The 21848-nt window shown below is 29.1% G+C and overlaps 2 protein-coding genes across 2 annotated transcripts in view; one reads left to right on the top strand and one right to left on the bottom strand.

Annotated features, from left to right (window-relative positions):
- LOC107438888 (uncharacterized) overlaps positions 1-21848 on the bottom strand; it is a 137526-nt gene that overhangs the window by 57545 nt on the left and 58133 nt on the right. The window contains exon 32 of the mRNA XM_087163864.1: positions 21571-21717. Within this exon, the coding sequence (XP_087019990.1) occupies positions 21571-21717 (147 nt within the window). The remainder of the gene's footprint in view (positions 1-21570; positions 21718-21848) is intronic.
- Positions 55-2519, top strand: LOC139426787 (uncharacterized). The gene is made up of 3 exons (XM_087163862.1): positions 55-583; positions 1045-1210; positions 1913-2519. The coding sequence occupies exons 1-3, from the start codon at positions 391-393 to the stop codon at positions 2484-2486; spliced, it is 933 nt and encodes a 310-aa protein (XP_087019988.1). The 5' UTR covers positions 55-390; the 3' UTR covers positions 2487-2519.

Here is a 21848-nt window from a genome sequence, read left to right as displayed (position 1 = left end):
AAATCAAGCGCTTTTTAAAAACATCCAGGGGCAGTTATTGTTTATAAAAATTGTAAACAATATTATAAAATAAACCATGAGTTACGGTTGCAGCTGCTCAATCACTTTGCGATGGAAGAAATAAATTGAAAAAAAAAAAAAAAGGATAGAGACTGATAATCGGGTATTCAACTCACGGCAATCAGATTATTAATGTCTCTTTGAGTACAAATAATTTTTTTATATCTGAATTTCAAAAGGCTAATAAAATAGAATTATAAAATATTTCAGCAATATTGCAGGTAGGTTACGAAATTAGTCTAACAGATATTGGCAATGATTTCTCAGATTTGCTAAAATTTTCTAAAATCTCCACAAGCAACGTGAGAAGAAATAAAATTCAAAGTAAAAATGGATCTAAAAAAAAAAATGAATGTTCTTGTTTACTTCTATGAAGAAAACCAATATTCTGTGTTGAAGTTGAGAAAGGCCGTTGAGCCATGTGAGCTTCGCGCGATGGATTTAGAAAATTGGAATAGAAAGAAATCCGTCGAAACCAGATGGAACAATGAGCTTTATCCCTCTTTTTTCCTGCAATTTGGAGGTAAGTTTCTAATTCTTTAAGTTATCTTTTGCATGCCATATTTTGTTAACGGGGATATTTTAATATTGAGATCTGTCGTTTGGCGATTATTTTGGCGTAGGTGATGATACGAAATTATATTTTACATGGTATATGTTTCCAATTAGACCGTTTTTTAAATTTAAAAACTACTTCTATAAGTTTTATGGGATATTTCCGTATCGTGACCTGGCGCGCCAACTACAATCGCCTAAGTTCTAAACAGATTCTAAATCTGCAAATTTGAAAGAAAAATAATTAATAAGTAGATGGTGCATGGGGGCTTGAACAAAAGATAACAGATAATTTAAAAAATCACACTGAATTGAAATCTAGGTGATATTTTTCTATCCTGATCTGTCGAATCAACTTCAATTGCCAAATTTATTTTAAGGAAGATATGTTTTTTTTTATATTTTAATTTTATGCTTCAAAAATTTCAGAGAATGAAAAAGCCATGGAGCTTTTAATTGATGAATTAGTTGGCGGACGTGTGTCCCTAGAAGAAATTCCCATCCTCCAAGATTCTGAAGATAGATTGAAGATCGATCCTGCTAAATCAACAGATCTCACGCTGACTCAACGGGAGGAAACGCCACAACCTAAGAAGTAACTAAATTTTTTATGTATTGCTACTTAACAATAGCAATAATATATAACAGTAGCTTTTTACCTTATATTTTACAAAAAAGTTTTTAGAACTGCGAGTTAAATTATTTCATTATAGTTGTCTATGGTAAGAACCCCCGTGGCAGAGGTGCGGCGACATTGTCACAGAACAATAGGGGTATTGCAGAGAGATTTTTCTTTTGAAAAGTAAAAAAGATACTTTTCTTTTTTACAAAAATTTACATGTAATATTTGAATTATGCTTTTAGATAATCACTTTTTGACTCGCACAATTTACACCGATTGTATCGTAAATCAATGTAATGTTTCGATTGTATTTTCTGCAGTTATTGATATTGATTTTCATGTGGATTTTAAACATCCCAATATATTTCAAGCAATATTGAAGATTCTAATCGTGTATTATGGCAATAATTATAGTTTACGTTTATATAAAAATATAATATTTGCCACCAACTTGACTAATTGGAGCATGGTATGTGCCAATTAAGTCATTAACAAAATTTTAGGCAACTATTTTCATAGTTTTCGGCAGCTATTTCGTCCATTTTTGTTTCTGTGGTAACCCTGTCTGTCATTTAACAGTCCTGTTTAGTTTGTAGTTACAGTGTTTAAATTAGCTTAGATCATTTTTTTTATTATAAAATTGTCTTTTACTTAATATCTATTGTTTCTTTTCAGGCTGAAGTTGATGGTTTCCCAGAATAAGAATAAGAGGGAAAAAGATATTATTTCCAAAATCGCTAGTATTCCCCTGTGTGTTGAAAAGTCATGCATAAAGTGTGAATCTTTACAAACAGAGAACTCAATATTAAAGAAGCAGATTATGGATCTGGCTTTCGACATTAAAGCTAAAGAGGAAGCCATTGAAAATTTCCGCACAAAATATAAGAAACTGAAGTCAAAGTATAGGCAGCAGAAGGACAACAAGACAGAGGCTGAGTTGGATCAGAACCTTGTCAAAATAGGGGAATCTCTTGTTGTGGACAAATATAGACTTGCAATATGCAGGGTGAATGATTTTTCAAAATATACCTGTGATTTACTCGATGTTGTTTTTGGCCGGGAGAGCCTTGCCAAAAGCGTGCTGAAAGGGATAAAGGGATCAACTAAGGAAATACTCAATCCTGTTTATGTGTCTGAAATTATTGGCCATGTGGGCGTTAAATTTGGTGTGAATCCATCGCTTGTGCGCGCCACCATTAGGAACAAACTGAATTCGTGTTCGAAAGCTTTATTAAAAAAAGAAAAATAAATCTTGTTTTTTTATTCTTATTTTTTTTTAAAATCTTGTTGGTTTTATTTATTTAGCACTATACAATATAGTAGACAATATATATGTTTTGTTCAAAATAGTTTTGCACTTATGTGTAATGAAGTCAACCAATGGAATATTTCATTTGTAAGTATCATACAAACTTTACAATAAATCTGCAAAGTTTTTTCTTGGCTTATACAGAATTTTTCTGAGGAAATATGAGTTTGTTCAGTCAAAGCCATTTTTTTTTCTTCAGAAAATCAGTATGCTAATATTAACACTTAAAATTTTTTTCACTGAAATATATGTTTAGGAAAAGTGATCTGAAGTGTAAATATAATATGTTTTTCTTCAGGATGTGTATTCATGTTAAAATTTTTAGATTTCAATTCTCTGATAAAAAATCATCTAGTCATATGGTAGCGATTACCTAATCATTTTAAAATTAGTTGTGACTGAACATATAATATTGGTAATCGCACCTTATGTTACAAGTTTTAAATTAATTTTCACTAATACATGTTGATTAAAAAACAATTTCATTAGTAATTCACATTATTTCTCTACAAATTTATTCAAAGCGAATCCATTTATCAGTTTATTGTGCTGCATTTAGGGCAATTAGCATTGTCTCTATTTTATGTGCAAAATTAATGATTTTAATTTCTTTTTTTTTTTATTTATTTATTTGCCGAAATATATCCATTGCTAGTTTGAAAACTCTACATTTAATACTTGAGAATGCAGTATTTTAGGGTATAAAATAGTTGTTTCATTCATACAAATTGGAAATTATTCTTTTTTTTATTTTTAATTGATTATCATGTTTTCCTCTCTGTAAAATTCCAACAAGGCTCCATGGAGAGATTTCGGATAAAATTTTGATTTTATTTTTACAAAAGATGTCTTTATTTTGACTTCTTAAGAATGTGTTTACACATTAAATTTTTTGCAGATTTCAATTCTGATATTAAAAAATAGGGGAAATTTTAGAATTAGATGTGATTGAATAATATTAGTATAATCACCATGTGTTATGAATTTTCAATTAAATTTTACTAATGCCTTTTGATTACAAAACAATATCATAACTGAGTCACATTTCTGTATAAATTTATTCAAAACAAATCTATATTATCAGTTTTTGTGTTACATTTAGCACAAAAAACATTGTCTCTATTTTGTGTGCAAAAGTAATATATGATTTAAATTTTTTTTTTTTTTTTTTTATTTGGCAAAATATATCCATTTGCCAATTTACAAACTGACAAAAAAGCCATATTTTAGTGTATAAAAAATAGTTGTTCATTGATACAAATTGAAATTTTTTTTTTTGTTTATTTTAAATTTATTATTGTGATTTTCTACGGTAAAATTCCGAAGTTCCAGGAAGATAGGGATAAAATTTCAATTTTATTTTTAAAAAACATGTTTTGCTTTTTATTTTAGCATTTATTAAAATGACTAATATTTTGAAATCTTTTAGGTTTTTTTTTTAAAAAGAAAATAAATTAGTAAACTTACTAGTTTTAAATTTGCAAAAAATATGTTTCTTAATGTTATCGATGAATGAATTAAAAACAAATTGCAAAAATTCTTTTAAAAAACTGCAGTTTGAAGACTGCAGTGATTTGGCCCATAGCACTACAGAATTTTTGAAGTCGAAGAACTACAAAATTACTACATTTTTTAAACCGCAGTAGTATTATTAAACTGCAGTTATTTCGAAGTTGATCTGCAAAATAACTGTAGTTATTTCGAAGTTGATCTACTGCAAAATAACTGTAGTTATTTCGAGGTTGAGCTACTGCAGAATAACTGCAGTTATTTCGAAGTTGATCTACTGTGAAATAACTGCAGTTTATAAACTGTAGTAATTTTGTAGTTCTTTGACTTCAAAAATTCTGCAGTGCTATGGGCCAAATCACCGCAGTCTTCAAACTGCAGTTTTTCTTTAAATTTTCTGCAGTTTATTTTTAGCTGGGGTAGTAATTAATGAACGATAATTAATTTGTAAATATTTTTTTTAAAAAAAGTCGAATTAAGAGCTTAAGTTAGTTATTTGTACTGCAAATGAGTAAATAAAGGTTGTGTTAGAAAGTATTAATGGCTGTCTTACTGGCATGCAGGACTCCCAGCACAAAAGTATCATAACATGTCATACTGTTTAAAATCGAACTAAAAAATTAAATATACGTAAAATTAAAAAAAATACTGAGGTATGCAATACCTTTAACGAATTTAAAATTATTTTGATTGCCCCCAAAATTTAATGTATATAAAATCAAATATTTTATATAATCTGTGCATAATTTTTAAAACAATTGAGATGGTAACCAGTTGCAATCTTCGAATAATTAAGCAATTTTCAAAACAATGGACTAATTAGAATAATTAAATTTTAAAAATTATAAAGGTATAGCAATCAAATTTAAAAAAAAATCAAAAGATAAATTATTTCGTCAAACTCAGCAGTTACTAAAACATCTTTCAATACACATCAGCCAGTCGTGTACCTAAAAACTTTATTCCAAAGAAGAAAAATAGATTTCAGATGCCTTTTTAAGTTTTCCTGGTGATAAACGAATAAAATTAATGGTGTGTGTAATAATAATCAATTACTATTTGTAGAAAGAAAAACAAAATGCTCACTTTATATAGTGGAATATATTTTGTTTCTAAAATATACTAGACATTTATTATTTAAATAGTACTCAGTGGAATTTTTCCGTTTGGGTGATTTTGGTGGCAGTGGATTCTATTGAATCACTTAAGACTTCATTATCCTTGAAAATCCTTACGTCGAAAATAGACAAAATATATAATTTTGCCTATGTTGTTGTTGTTGACGTATGCCTGTTTAGGTTGAGGGGGAACGATTCCATCCAGGGGCTCCATCTATGACCAAGAATTAGACTTCTGCCACACAATACGTCGTACCCGTTTATAGGGTGGACCCATTCATACATCTATTCATTCATCCACAGATTGTAATTTTGACCTGAATCAGAGAAAGATCGATCTCCAATCCAGTACCCCCAGAAGTATTGATTTGTTATGAGAACATTGAGGACTTTTGCGACTCGGCAGATTACTTTACTACACGGGGGGTTCGAACCCAAGAACTCTCGGACATGGGCCCAGCGCCCTACCGACCAGGCTATCCCGGCAATTTTGTATATTTTCTAAATATTTAACTTACCATGTTTTGCCCATTTGCAACTCATGATAGAGAAGTTAGTGAGAGGCTTATAGCTTTACATTAAAGTCAAGAGTAGCCTTTATATTTATTTAAGTAGTAGTATTGTGTTCTTGACGGGTCATGGACCATTTCCAACCTTCTTTAATTACTTGCATATAACAGATACTGATCTTTGCACCTGCGGCCAACAAGGTTCGCCTGAACATTATCTCACTAGTTGTTCCTACACTGTCTCCTGGCATAGTCGTCAACCTAGCCCAACAAATTTAGAAATTTGGCAGAAAACTTTTATTACAAACAATACTTTAAATAAAAGATTAATAACAGTAATGAACTTCTTAGCGGATAATGACTATCTATTAAAATTTTAATAACTTCCCATTTCACATGTATAATATTTTTTTTATCTAATTTCTTCTTAAATTCCACACTTTCAGTAAAATCTGTTCTTCTTTTTTTAATTTCTAAGATTTTTTTTTTTAAATTTTATGTTATTTAGGCTGGAGTGGAGCTGGACCAGCGGCCAAGTCCTGGGCTATATGGTAAAGGGTTTTCATAACCTAGGTACATGCTCAGGGCTTGGAGGAAAGAAAAAAAAGTAGTATTGTGTTCTTGGATGTCAATCCTGATTTAAAAGTTTAATATAATTATTTTAACAAATAATATTTTTTTTATTCATGTCAAAAATGATTTTTGTCACTATGCGATTCAAAGAGGATTTAGATCATAAACTCGATCTGCCGAATATTTTGCTTTAAGTTTTATATTTATGGAATTTACTGTAAACAACGCTTAAAATCAAGTATCGAAAAAATGTTTTTAATGAAAAATTGATTCGCGCTTTTGTTATAATGTTACACCTCCTTCAGTAGGACAAAAAAAGGGATCGCAAAACAGAGATTATGTAATTTGACAGAGGTTAAAGACTTTTACGATGTGAAAAAATTTAGATTTGCATATGAAAAGCACTTATGAATGATATTGGGAAAGGATTTATTTTCATTTGTTCGCATCTTTGTTTGCATATTTAAACTAATTTCGATAATATAAAATTTTTCGCCCATATTTGAATATGGGTATTCGTAATTTTCTTTAAAATTTTATTCACGAAGAAATATTAGAAACATAAAATGATAAATGTTTATAAGCTAACACTGAAACAATCAGAGTTTGAGATGGCGCGATTACTTTTGCATTAATGAAAGACTCAAAACTCTTATATTTCTGTAAAGTACAAACTACAAAGCAAGAAATTTCTTTTTCTCTGAACTAAGAATAATCTTTCAAATAAAGCGATAAGCAAGAAGAATTGGATGTTTTTTTAAAATTAAGGTAACTGATAGATAAAAAATAAAGTTAAAAAGCATTTTGATAAGAAACAATAGCTCCATATCATCAACTTTTGCATAGATAATGTGCAACTGGAGACAGATATTTCAGAAACAAGAGTGTGCTTATTTATTTAGAGGGGAAAAAAAGATTATTGATTGCGAAACTATTGTCAATGATATAAAAAGGTATACCGAGTTTTATCGCTTCTTCCACAAACTAATAAGAATAAAAACTGACATTTAGTTTTGGTATTAAAGATTTGACATATTTTGTTATATTTGAGGACCATGAATTTTTAAATACTAATCGATGCACTTTATAAAAAGGGTATTTTAATCTAAAATTTCCCCAAATTAATGAGAATATCGCAGGGAATAAGTTGTAAATGAAACAATTAGTGAGAAATATTTTTTATGGAACGGTAAAGGATTGTAGAAGGAAACCGTAGCAATAGACTAGCTGTAAGCGCTATTCGGCAATAATTTTTAAGAAGTAACAAATTTCATAAAATATAAGCTTTCAGTGGAATCCATGAGATTGGAGAAAAAGTGAAAATAAATTTTTCGTAGCTTACTATTTTTTCACGAGATTATCCACATTAAAAATGTTATGTGATGCATAAGTTTCGTGTTCTGGATACGAAACTTTTTGTTGATATGTCTCCAGTCTTCTAATTATTGTAAAATAAACTCAATATATGTGGGAGCTGTCAACTAGTTAAATTTTAATATTTTATTTTCTGAGTTAAAAAATATTAAATTTCTATAAAATATAAATGTTTCAACAATAAAATATAAATGTTTCAAGAAAAATTTAATACACATTTAACTTTCGAAATTTAGTAATTTTTTTTTGGTTAATGGCGGGTACTTGGGTCTATTTCCCATTGGCCTCAGGAATGCCAGAATTACTATTCTCTTATCGTTACCCAGTGGGCACTATGGCTCACCCACGTCATACAGCTACAAACCCGTTTATAGGTCGGGTTACATTCCCCCAATCACACAGAAGAAAGGACATAGAGAGAGAAAGAAACATCCATGCCCTGAGCGGGATTCGAACCCGCAGCCATCGGCTAAGCAGTCAGGCATGCTAACCACTCGACCACCTGGTCGGCAAATTTGGAAATGTTGTTTTTATTAATTTTTGATCTGTAGCTGCTTGCACATTTTATTAATCAATTTTTACAATTCTAATTTTAGAGATTACTTTTTCAAAATTGTACTTCTTATTTCAAAATCCTTAACTTAATTCTAATTACTAATGTTTTTGTTGTTGTTGTTGTTAATTTACGTCGCACTAGAGCTGCACAATGGGCTATTGGCGACGGTCTGGGAAACATCCCGGAGGATGATCCGAAGACATGCCATCACAATTTTGATCCTCTGCGGAGGGGATGGCACCCCCGCTTCGGTAGCCCGACGACCTGCGCGCGAAGTCGAGCACTTTACGGTAGCACAGTTTAACGAGGACCAATACCGCACACCCTCGGTCCCTACGCAGACTGATCCAAGTGGGTCACCCACCCGCACACTGACCGCAGCCAGTGATGCTTGACTTCGGTGATCTGATGAGAACCGTGTCTTAACGATCAGTCCACTGCGGGACTACTAATGTTTTAGATATCGCACTTTGATTTGTTTTTACTTTTCCAAAACTGTATTTTTGTTGATATCATAATATCGACATTTAATATTTCCCGTCTTTCTAGTTCCTTTGTTTTAAAAATGTGTATTTCTATTTAATCATTTCTAATCTCTTTCTATGTAAAAAAAATAGTTAATGTTATTCATTAGTTAATATAATTTTATTAATTAATTATAAATTAGTCAAATCTTATACAATGGACGAATATCACATTATAATTTTTTTTCAATCTCCTTTTCCATCACAGCTAACTTTACATTCATATATATATATATATATATATATATATATATATATATATATATATATATATATATATATATATATATATATATATATATATATATATATATATATATATATATATATATATATATATATATATATATATATATATATATATATATATATATATATATATATATATATATATATATATATATATATATATATATATATATATAATAATAATAATAATAATAATAATAATAAATCATTAATTTCTAAATAATAAACAATGAAAAATTAATAATAAATTTTGACTATATATTTAATATATAATTTATGTAAATAATATATTAAGATAATATGCTACACAGAAAAGGGTTTTTAGCATGTATTTCTTCGTATAATTTTGAGAAAAAATGTAAACAAGGTGATATAATATTTTTTCTTGTCTACTCTTATATTTATCTCTATAATATTTTTTCTTGTTTACTCTTATATTTATCTCTTAACTTAAAATTATTGTTAGAAGAGATTCCACGTTAAAACACTATAAATTCTAGGTTAATGTATTTATAATAGATTACTAATTCATGTCGACTAGATCACTACACGATGAGCTTTTTTATCTCGTAATGTGTGTTTTAAAATTGACGCAAGAGGAAATTGGTGTTTGCGAAAATGGACACAGCTCAAAATTTATGCTTAAGAAAATAGACACAGCGACAAATGTGTGTGAAATTTTAATGTTCAATCAAATTTCACACTTTCTCTTCTATACTTTTTTACTTCAGAGTGTAGCTAAGTCCCGGACATCAGGGTTAAGTTTAGCTGAAGATATTACAGATGTTCTTTTTTGGAACATTAAACGCTTAAGTGGTTTTGAAAAATTGGAATTCGATCAACATCAATTTAATAACTATATTTTAAGTTTATAGAACCCACACGAGATGGACGATTTTAAACTATTGAGTTTTAATATGTTTTCAAAAAATATTAATTAAAAAAGTACTAAGTGATTTAGGCAACTGGACAACATCACATAATCAATGATTTTGAAAGCAAGAGTTTATTTTTTAATGAGAGAACAATTTTCATAAAAGAAGTTTCAAATGTTCCAATTTCTTAGACGCTCATTTTGAACTGCTCCATATTTAGTGAAGCATTTCGAGTCGTATCCATTTTCTTATATTCGTATTTTCGCTGCGTCCATTTCATAAAAGACGCATTTTGTGCTGTGTTCATTTCATAAAAGACGCATTTTGAGCTGTGTTCATTTCATAAAAGACGCATTTTGAGCTGTGTTCATTTCATAAAAGACGCATTTTGAGCTGTGTCCATAATAAGCAGCTCATCGATGGTATAATACACAATACGACAATATAAAAAAAACTTTATACTTCAAAGTAAACTAAATATTTCAACTATCAATCAATGTATCTTTAGTTAATAATTTAGATATGATAATTTTAAAAGATGCAATTTAATGTTAGAGGCATAAAAATCAAAATTAATGATAAAATTTTTTAACGATAATATTTTTTAACTGTTGTTTTTCAATAAAAAAAAAAAACATAAGTAGAAAAGCATTGAGCCCATGTGAGAGCGCGTCACGAAGATGCGCCCTGAGTAATTGCGTGATTAAAACCCGCTACTTTCACACGCAAAAAGCGTTTCTTCTAATGATAAAACCACCATGCCGGAAGGTCTATACGACTTTATATTACATTTATCCTTTTAGCTGAAGGCAATATTTTACAGTTTTATGAAATTTAAGTTAGGTATGTTTGCATTGCTTAGGATTTCAAAGAAATATTTGTAAGACACTTAAAAGATTAAACATTAGTTAAAAAATTGTTATTTATTTACAATAAATAGTGTCAATATAAAATTGCTCATAATATTCATAGTCCTCTAAGGTGACTTGCCATTTAAGCTTTCCAACTTCTTCCTAAATCTGAAAATGCAAAAATATTACGATTAGAATTTAAAGCAGCTGAAGTTTTTTTTTAAAAAATTAATTATAATTATAATCTTGAAATTAATTATGCAGTGTAATATTAAATTTTTCAGTCAAAAATTGATCAATTAAAAAATAAATCAACATTCTAGGATATATAATTGTTTGTTTAAATTAAAAGCAATGCTTTATCGAAAGAAAGAACTTTCCTTCCCCTAATTTCGTAATAGATTAACTGAATAATAATTGTTTTCAGTTAAAAAATTATTCCTAGTTAACAGGCATAAATTAGTTCCCAAAATAAGGAATAAAGTTGTATCAAAATATATGATTTGGGTGAATAAAGTAAAAAGTACGAGTAATTTTACTTATTATTCAAATTTTATTTTGAAATGTCCTTTCTAAGACTTAATATTCTTAACTCCCAGTTTGCAAAATGCAAAAAAAAAATAATAATAAAAAAAATAAATAAAATACTGTAAAGAAAACATAGTTGTTTTTTTGTTTAGTCTCTTAAATCAATAGATAATATGTAATTTTTTTCATTTAATTTATGTAAAAATAATCACAAGCGACTTAATGTGAAGAATTCATTTAAATTAAATATCGTTCCTCTTTTTAGTTATTTATGAAAACTTTTTATATAGGGTTTTAAAATGATTATAACTTACTTTTTTAGCAAAATGATTAAGATCACTATTGACAATAGAAGTAATACTGTTGATAAGCACAAAATTATAAAGAAGATAGACGTGATTTCGAATTTATCTGAAACGAATAAATAGTGAAAAAGTTAAATTGAGTAAGAATAATAAATAAATAATGACAATTCTCTACAATATCTTACACAATTTTACATTTTGAAGAAATTAATTCCACATAAAGACATTTTTACAGAATAGCTATTCTTCATTTGACATTTTTAGAATTTGAAACATGTAAAAACGATGACTTGGAATTATACGCATGTAAGAGTTGGAGAAAATTGTGTAAGCACTGCAAGCAAACTCGATACAAACAATCTTTCTTTTAAGACAAAATTTTTCGGAAGATTATAAATGGTAAAACCCTTGGCACAATTTGAAAATTCATTATAGACGCTTTTAGAAATGATATAATTTTTTCCCATGCAGAATTTACATCGATCTAACTTAATGAATGCATGAAGTTAAACGCTTTTAATTTCTCTTTCAATACCATCACACGGAATTTTCATTCTAAAATTACGGTAAAATAATTGATAGCTGTCTGCTCGTCCAATTAAGCGTAAAACTTACGGGGTATTACTTTAAGAAGCATTTTTTACCTTTGCGGTTTTGAAACAGTTTACGAATAATTTGATTTGAACCGTAAGAAAGAAATTTAACTGGATATTGGAGTTAGGTTTTTTGCTATTCAATGGACATTGAAGTTAGGTTATGGTTAAGTTTTATTAACTGAATCTTGCAGGCGGTGAAATTAGTTCTTCTAGCTGTTTTACCTATTGTAAGACATGAGAAATATTATACTTTTTTGTGTTCAGCTTTAATGTGCTACCATTCATGCGTTAATGATATCGTATGATAATATGTAATGTAAGTTAATCATGCTCCAACAGGCCAGTGTCACAAATTGGGGGGTGTAAGACACTGGAATCCCAGCATGCATATTGCGGTGCCAACGCTGAAACTCGATACCGCGTTCTGTTGTCATGAGATTGACAGATTTGCCTTTTTGGCTAAAATATGTACCCAACTGCAGGGAACTAAGTGACTTCATTAGGTGGGTCTAGTTGGTGTGATAATGTTCTGGTTGTTTAATCATATTAGTTGGAAGCAGTTAATTAACGATTTTTCTCACAGTTAACATATTGAATGCTATCTTATTTATAGTTATTTGACTGTTTTGTTTGAATATGGTGAAATAACAATTTTATAAATTGTTATTTAACAGAGAAATTTCCAAAAGTGTATAATTAAAAAAAAAACATTCTTATAAAAAAATTTTAATCTTATAGAATGATATCAAAATTGATGGTATTAAAATTAGAAAAAGTTATTAATTTCCTGTCTTTATTTCGGTCGATCCATTTTTTTAGGGGTAAAGTAACATTTATAAAAATTGTGAGTATGATCTATTAAATTGTGCCGACACTTTTACCAAAATATTTGCGGCTAAAAGAAAGTTTGTTTTCATAAATTTAGTATGCAAGTGTTTTCATAATTTAGCTCAATCCCCCTGTGTAATGCCAACATTTTGTAAAATGACGGTAACTCTTTAATAAAAGATTCAATAGTACTATCTCATGAAAACATTTCCTTATTTTCTGAATTACATTTTTATGGCATATATTTCACAAAATTTTAAGCTATTAACTTTTTAATAAAAGATTTAACAGTGCAATCTCTTGAAAACATTATCTTACTTCTGAATTACATTTTTATTTCATATATTTCACAAAATTCAAAGCTATTATTCAATTATTTACCTTCACATCTTTTCAAATCTTCGTAGAAAATCTTGTTTGGAGGGCACATGCAGAATCCTTGCTTAATGGAGTGAATGTAATGGCAAACTGCTCCAATGCTATTGCAAGTATCATTCATACTTTCGCATACTTCATTGATTTCACATCGGTCTCCTGTATAAGGTGAAATGCATTTACAGAAGGATTCATGTCCATCTGATGAACATTTCCCTCCGTTTAAACAGTCTGCACTACTTCTGCATATTTCTGAAAACAAGCCCTGATTATTATGGAATGAGAAAAATGTAAGGACAATAAAAATATAACCAAAAATTCTCTTTTGAATGTTTCAAAACAAACATATGCCTCCTTATTTTTCTATTAAAATATAATGTATTAAAATCTTTTATTTATTTTTTATAAACGTCTTAAGACATCTTCTTTCTAATTATTGAGGTGTCATACAGTTTGATACTTCTCCGTTTCTCGCACGATTCGTGTAAAAAAAAAGTTCGTTCTTGATGTCAGATTTATTTAATTTTGGTATTGTGGTAATAAGTGCTATAGTAATAGGGACTTTCCCAAGTACGCTGTCACTTTGTTAATTAAGCCTTGTTAGTTACGATATTTTAGGCTGTTTCTATAGGATATATTTGTTATTTTCAAATATGTTGCATTTTTAATAGTCAAAGATCTTAAAGTTTTCCAAGGATATCTTCTATTCTGTTACCAAAATTATTGTATTAATTTATTCGATTTAATTTTGCAAAAATGGGACCCATTTCACTCCAGATTGTTTACTTTTAGAAAAGGTTGCCATTTAAAAAATTATCAATATATGTGATATGTTCAATATGTGTGGTATATATGTAAGTCAATATGTGTGGTATCAATATGTGTGGTATATATGTGGTAGCTTTGACAATGTACGAAGGTTTTAATCACTTTCCCATCTGTTCCTTGCATAAATATTTAAAATTTAATGTCGTAATGTTGATTTGATATTTTTTTTAAATAAGATTAAATTACGTTTTTCAGATTTAAATAAATATTTTTTTTTTCCGAAATGAACTTTTCCAAATAAATTAACTTTCAGTTACTTCTTAACTCTGTTATCATGTTAATGGTAACTTTATATATAAAAATATGTTTACTCTCTCTTAATTTAGAATTTAATACTTATTGAGTTCACCATAAAATACAGGCAAATATCAAAATTTATATGAAGAAAATTCAGTGATTTGTAATGCAAAATATTTCGAAATTTAGCTTGAGTAATAGTCTTTCCCTTTTTACCTTTTTGTTCCTTTTATTACAAACCATTTATTTAGCTTTCTTTCCTTATATAATTCACTATATTAACAAAAAGTAATTTTAGTGATTACAGAATAAATAATAAATTTGACTTAAGCTTAAGTTTTTTGCTGCTTCTGGTAATTTATTTCTTATTCAAATACTTTTGAGAATAGGTAACAGAGGAGAACATAGTTTTCATTTATATAGTTTTCAGTTACAAAGTTTTATTTGTTTTATTTTTATTTTATGTTCGGAATCAAAAATAGCTTTGCTTTTTTAAATTTCACATACAAGAAACGTTCTAACGGCAACTGCCATTTTTATAAGTAGTAATTTAAAAATTTGTTTAATAATTTTTTTCAAAAAATTGTCTATTTATTTCTTTTTTAGAAAGTGACTTTTTTTAAAACTGCAAATTAATCATTTTTATTAATAATTAAAATTCAATAAATTATGAATGATATAATAACTGAGTTTTTAATTCTTTTTCATATTAATTAGATCAGAGTTCATTTTTCTTACTAAAGCTTAATCGTTCACTTGGATATCAGTGTTTCAGTTAAAATTATGCGGGTTACCAGTACCAAACCTATGCTATCACTTTTTTTATAGTTGGCTGCAAAATACAATTTCTACAAGAAAATTTTGTTTTTATAGTGGTGTCCTCTGTCCTCTGTTGACAAGGATAGGAGAGATTTTCAAAACGAATTGAAGTGACAGCAAAACCACTAAATAAAACTTTCCCTGAAATGTTTCTTAGTTTCTGATTGTACGATTTCAAATTTACATCACATAGCTATATTTAAGTGCTCATAAAAAATTGCTTATTTCGACTGAAACATATTTTATTTAGAAACTCAAATGCAATTTTTCACACCATATGATTGTTCTAAATTGCTTAAAGCTGTATTAAATAAAAATAATTTATATTATTTATGTTAACAGTTCTACTCTTGAAAATGGCATTGACTTTTTTCCTTATCTTATAAAATATATCCTTACTAAAAGCATTGTGATAGGTGAATGGTCTTTATAATACCAAAAATGTTACTGTAAATATCTATTTTTTTATCTTCTTAATTCATTATCTACAGTACTTATTTTCCTTTACTTGAGCAAGTTCCATTTCTTTGAGCAAATCCATCACGACAAATGCAAATATTTCGTTCGCTTCTGTCAAAGAAACAAGACGCCGTGTTTCTGCCACAGTGACATTCTGAAAAAAAAATTTAAATGCATAAGTATTTTGTTAGAAATGTTTTGAGACATTTTGCACCCGTTTCATTAAGTTAACCTCTTCCTTTTAACTAGATCTACACAACGCATGCGTAAGTGAACGCTGGCTGGTTGGAGATTGCTCTACGATGATCTATTTATGAAGGGAGTTGTTACAATACCTTTCTAGAGGTCCATGGTGGCTCAGGGAATAACAGGGTTCAGCTATCGATGAGGTTGTCCGGGTTCGAATGCCAGCAAATGCCGGTCGATACGAATTACCCACCAGGTTCGCACAAACTACAATGCTGGTATAAAATATCCTCAATAGTTAACGCATCATGGGTTAGAGTCTCCTTTCCGTCTGCCTAACCGTGGGAGGTTTTTCTGGTTTTTCTCTCCATGTAACGCAATTCCGGCATAGTCCCATCAAAAATTCCTCAGCGATGGTAAGTTTTTCCCAATCCAGTAGTTCCCTTTTCTTCTGGATTGGGTACAAAATAGAAAATTATGGAGTTGCGAACATTGGTATTCGTACACTCAAAATTGGGTCGGCTGTACAACGCCAAATTTATGCGCAAGTAATATTAAAATGGTAATGTATGGATAAAGAGTAAAGGTGTGTGTAAGGATATTCCAGGTGTGGAAATATAATGAGATTAAATAACGATATTTTAAAATAATGATATTAAAAATTATATTAAAAAAATGCATTACATTAAATAATTATATTCTACGGGGGAAATATAATTTTCCTTCTCACAATATAAAAGAAAAGGACTAAATTTGATCATTTTTCACATTTAAAGATTTATCAATCTCAAATCATTGCATCAAATCATTATATTTAAAATATTTTATATATTTAGCTATCTAAACTAGATTGTAGGTAATAATATTTGTGCAATAACAAAAAAAGTCTTCATAACGTATTAAATTGATTCGATTTTAGAAAACCAGCTGCGTTATTCATAGCCCCTGCTTCCTAAAGCATACCGTCCTTGAAAAATTGGAGCAATTGGATATTAACAAATAAATATACAGTCAGAATCCTAAAAAAACAGTCAAATAAACAAAAATAACATGGTATTCAAACTGCTAACTGTGAGAAAAGATGTTTATTAATTGCTTTATCTAATACGGTTAAATAATTAGAGTTTTCTTGCACCAACTAGACCCACCTAATGAAGACACTTAGTTCCTAGTAGATGAGTATCTATTACAGACGAGAATGTTATTCTGTTAATCTCATAACTGACAGAACTGGAGTTCGAATCTCAGGTTTGACACCACAATATTTACTCCGTTCATCGTAACAAATCAAGAGTTTCCAGTGTTGATCACTCTCTGATTTGTGATCCTCGGCTATTACAACACGATACTCATGTATAGATGGCAGCACTATGAATCTGTTGAACTTTCTCCCATATCTAATTAAATTTCTTTTTTAAGGTTTTGAAGTCTTACTAGTTGTAAGTGGTTAAAAAAAACTTAGAGTTCTATATGTATGGTTTTTTAACCGCACTAGTAGTAAAGGGTTTTAAAAACCGTAAAAGTGAAGAAAAAGCTCTTTACCGTAAACTTTAAGGTTAATTGGATGGGTTGACTGCTTCAGATTTTTTTACCGTAATTTAGAACAAAATTTCTAACAATGTTGATAATTCCAATTTGGCTGCTTGTTTGGTAGCTTTATTATTTCGAAACAAATTCTTTCTTCTTTGGTATGGGAATCATGATCTAGTGAACCCTTCAATGGCGAAAAGGTCTTGTATCAGATTCTAAAATTAAATCCATGGAAGAAGTATGTTATGTGTGCTAGGAGTTTCATCAGTTAGATTTGATTAATTCGTGTCCAGTATCTTCTATAACTATAGACAGCAAACTTTTTAAAGTATACATACACATGCAACTTGTTTTTATCAACACCTCTAATTTGCTAAAAGTTCATGATCACTCTTTTTTTAATATTTGTAAATCAAAAATTATTTTTCTCGTCACAAGCCAAAACAAGTTAACAGTAAACTATAATCACCTGAACAAATATTCTCTAACTGAGCATAACCTGGAAAGCAGCTGCAATGTTGTGCACCTTTCTCATTCCATTGACATGAATAGGAATTGTTACCACAATCACATATTTTTCCTAAAAATATTAAAGAAAAATATGAATTAAAGATAATAAATAATATTATACTATGTTTTTACTACAGGTAAAAATATTTCGCAACTTACATAAGGTATAAAACGGAGCGACATGTCCATTCAAAATAAACTAAAATACATTAAACCAAGCCTTGTTAAAAAATAAACTTAAATCTTAAAACGGTTCAACTAGAAATGCTTCAATATCGGCTAAGACTTTTACGATATTTAAGATTAGTGAGTCTTAATGTTCTTAACATTGAAGTCATTAAAAAAATTTAATGATTAAAGTGTAAGCAATTTAGAGCTTAAGAAAATGTATATTGTAACAAGAATTGAGAATCATATTAGTTCAAAAATTGATTTTCGAGTAAATAAAAAGGAATAAAAAATGATTAAGATATCAAAACGTGCCATAAAAAGGTAGGAACTATGCTGAAACTAAAACATAATTTTTTTAAAATTAAAAAAAATCAAAAACTTATAAATTTAATAAATAAGTTTAAATAGATAATAAGAAAAGAAAAGACAAACGAGAAAATAATACTAAGAAGAATAAATAAAATAATTTCAATGAGACTGATTTAATGACAGTAACAAACCTACTTTGAACTTCTGTTGTTGATATTTCTGTCGTCGATGCTATAAAAAAAAACATTTTATTAGCTAATATATATTAATACAGTATGAATAAATATGGATAAACTATTGTAACGATTTTTGTGTCGTACAAAGAGCTATAACACTGAAGTTTGTGGTATAAATCACTTTTAATACATTTATAAACTGCAATTTCAGAACCTAGTCATGATTGGAAAATATAAGTTTGTTTTGTACAAATTTTGTATTTTGTCTTAGTCATTCTTTAAAATCTGAATTTTCTCGGTCTGCATGGTTGAACCATGCCTTCCTAGCTTCTAAAAACACGCTTTAATAAAACATTTTAGATTTATTCTCACTGTGGATGTTTAAGCTTCCAGAGAATTTTAACAGAACTAGAACATATAATTTATTTGGGTAGAATTTCAAATAAATAAAAGTAATTTAAGAAAATGGCACCAAATCTAGGTGCACGAAAACTTAAGTAATTTTAAATATTTCAGAATTTAATTATACTGAAAATATATCATTTTTCTTTCGACTTAGTAGGATCGGTAGGAAATTTTTTGAATCTATATTTATTTAATATTTAAGAATAAATACAATCAAGAACATGTGAGCCGTGATGGTGCAGGGGATAGAACGTACCCTTTCCAATGAAGTGAACCGGGTTCAAATCCAAGCGATGGCTGGTTGATACGAATATCGCATTTGAATTGCACCTACCACAGTGCTGACGTAAAATATCCTCAGTGGCAGACGGATCATGGTTCAGAGTCCCCTTGGTGTCAGGTTAATCATGGGAGGTTTTCGCACTTTTCTTTTCTGTGTAAAGCAATTGCGGATTAGTTCCATCAAAAAGTCCTCCACGAAAGCAAATTTCTCTCAATACCTGCTTCAAAAGCTCCCTTGTCTTCTGGGTTGGGTTCAAAATTACAAACCTACAGAGTTGAACATTAGTGGTCGTAAACCCAGAATACGGGTCTGCTGTTCAATGACGGTTATATAAAAAAATAAAAAAATAAAAAAAATCAAGAGCATGCAGGTCTACTTATGTGCACCGGCGAAATCCATGACAACATAGTAAACAAATGAATTCTCATAGTATTATGTACTCAGAGATGAACTTACAGTATGATATAATACTCATAGTATTGCATCTTACGGAATGTAAATAAAAATACATTTCTGTGTTCGGGATGCATCATGGTAACACATCATTACAAAGGAAAGGAAATAAAAATAAAAAATGACAGAATGTAACTATGTAAATAAAAATACATTTCTGTGTTCGGGATGCATCATGGTAACACATCATTACAAAGGAAAGGAAATAGAAATAAAAAATGACGGAATGTAACTTACGGAATGTAAATAAAAAATACATTTCTGTGTTCGGGATGCATCATGGTAACACATCATTACAAAGGAAAGGAAATAAAAACAAAAAATGTTAGAAACGAATCAGGATCTTTCTAAATTGAGAACTTCGGATAGTAGAGGTTTTTAAGTAAATAAAATTTGGTAATTGCGTTTTTTCTGTTATAAGTATTTAAGCAAACTAAATTGTTTAAAATAAAATATTTTTTTAAGAAATTCGGATATTAATGTTATTAAATAAGATTATATACTTACAATTACTTATTGTTCTTGTCGAAGTGGGATCTGAACTAACACTTACTGTTGAAGACGACAAATAAGCTGAAAAAATTACGAATAAGCAATTATGAACTTAAAATGAAATATAATAACAAATATTTTACATTTTTTATATTCCAACAATCCAAAACTTTCTACCATAAATGAAGGAAGAATTTTTCAGTAAAAAGTTAAACTTCATGTTATTTTCGGCGTAGAACAATTTCTTAAGTAGACTTAAGTTGATTCAGGCAGACATTCAAATGGTAAAAAAAAAAGATGAATAATAAGTAATAAATAATGTTAAAAGTAGTTTCGCTGTTGTTAGGATAGTTTGCGGAGTGCTTGCGGTTTAGTAGTTTGCGGATTGCTTAAGTTTTCCAGCGATTTAAGCCTGAGATAAGCTTTCTGTTGATTTACGTATTAGTCTGGTTATTTTTTACAATACAATGTGTTCCATTTTTAGAATACCTGTCAAAAAAAAGTTAAAAAAGTGTAGACATTGGATATCGCAAACTATTCGAAGATGAACTTTACTGAAAGGAAAACCTTTTGAGGCACTTGGCAGAAAGAGAAGACTGAAACATCACGTAATAAAAAAAAATTTAAAAAAGTATTACAATGAACTTATTTATTGCCTGGATTTTATTATCTTTGGGAACACTGCATACATATGACCATTTCATAACTTCTACATTCCTCGATATTGAAACTTTAACCAAATAATTTAGCAATTTTTCTGTAAATAGAAAATAGGAATATAAAGACAGTTTAGCACCAGTTTCCGGTTAACCATGAAAGGTTTTGAGAGCTGAAAAATTAAAAAACGGTATACAGGATATTGAGAGAAAAACACCACTTTTCTGTATTGATAAGGATCATTATAAGTTTCATAAAAACTACTGTTTCGTCCGAGTAATTCTTAGTGTAGAGAGCAACCCGACACAAGTGGTAATAACCAGGACGGTTCGGTCTCTACTTTAACAGAGGAACACATTTTTGTTAATGAAGTTTTTCATGATCTTAACGTTATTCATAATGAATATTTGTTAAGTCTTCCCATTTTTTGAAATTTTTTTTCCTTCTTGTAATTATTGTTTCCCTACTTGTAAATATGTCTTGTACTTTTCTATACATTCAATTATTTGTTACTTATTACCATGGCAAAGTGCCATTCTTTTTTCTCCACCTTAGCATGTGCCATTATTTGTTGCATTTTATGTAATCTGTCTATTGTTTTTGATTATGTTCTCATAACAGGATGAATAAGAAAAGGGCCATTATTGGCTTCAAGAGCCCAGCTAGACCAAACAGACTTGACCAGATTGTTTCGATTAAAATAAAAAGAAAATTTACAAAAAGCCATAAATGATTTTACCGACGCATTTCCTGTTCTTAATTTTGTAACCAGGTTGGCACTCGCATCTGTATTTCGATACATCTTGTTCGTCATTAATGCATGTAAAGAATTCTCCTTTCTCCTGACATTCTTTGTTTCCACCGTTGTCTTCGCAGCCAGTTAGAGCTGCAAATTAAGAAACTGTATATAAGATATTATTGTGTGAAAAACACCACTTTTCTGTATTGTTAAGGATCATTGTAAGTTTCATAAAAACTACTGTTTCGATTAAAAGAAAAAGAAAATTCTCTGATAAC

Source organism: Parasteatoda tepidariorum, chromosome 5 (assembly GCF_982258835.1).
Source record: "Parasteatoda tepidariorum strain Cologne lab strain chromosome 5, Ptep-v5.0, whole genome shotgun sequence".
Classification (NCBI taxonomy): Eukaryota; Metazoa; Arthropoda; class Arachnida; order Araneae; family Theridiidae; genus Parasteatoda; species Parasteatoda tepidariorum.
This window is presented reverse-complemented; position numbering and strand designations above follow the sequence as displayed.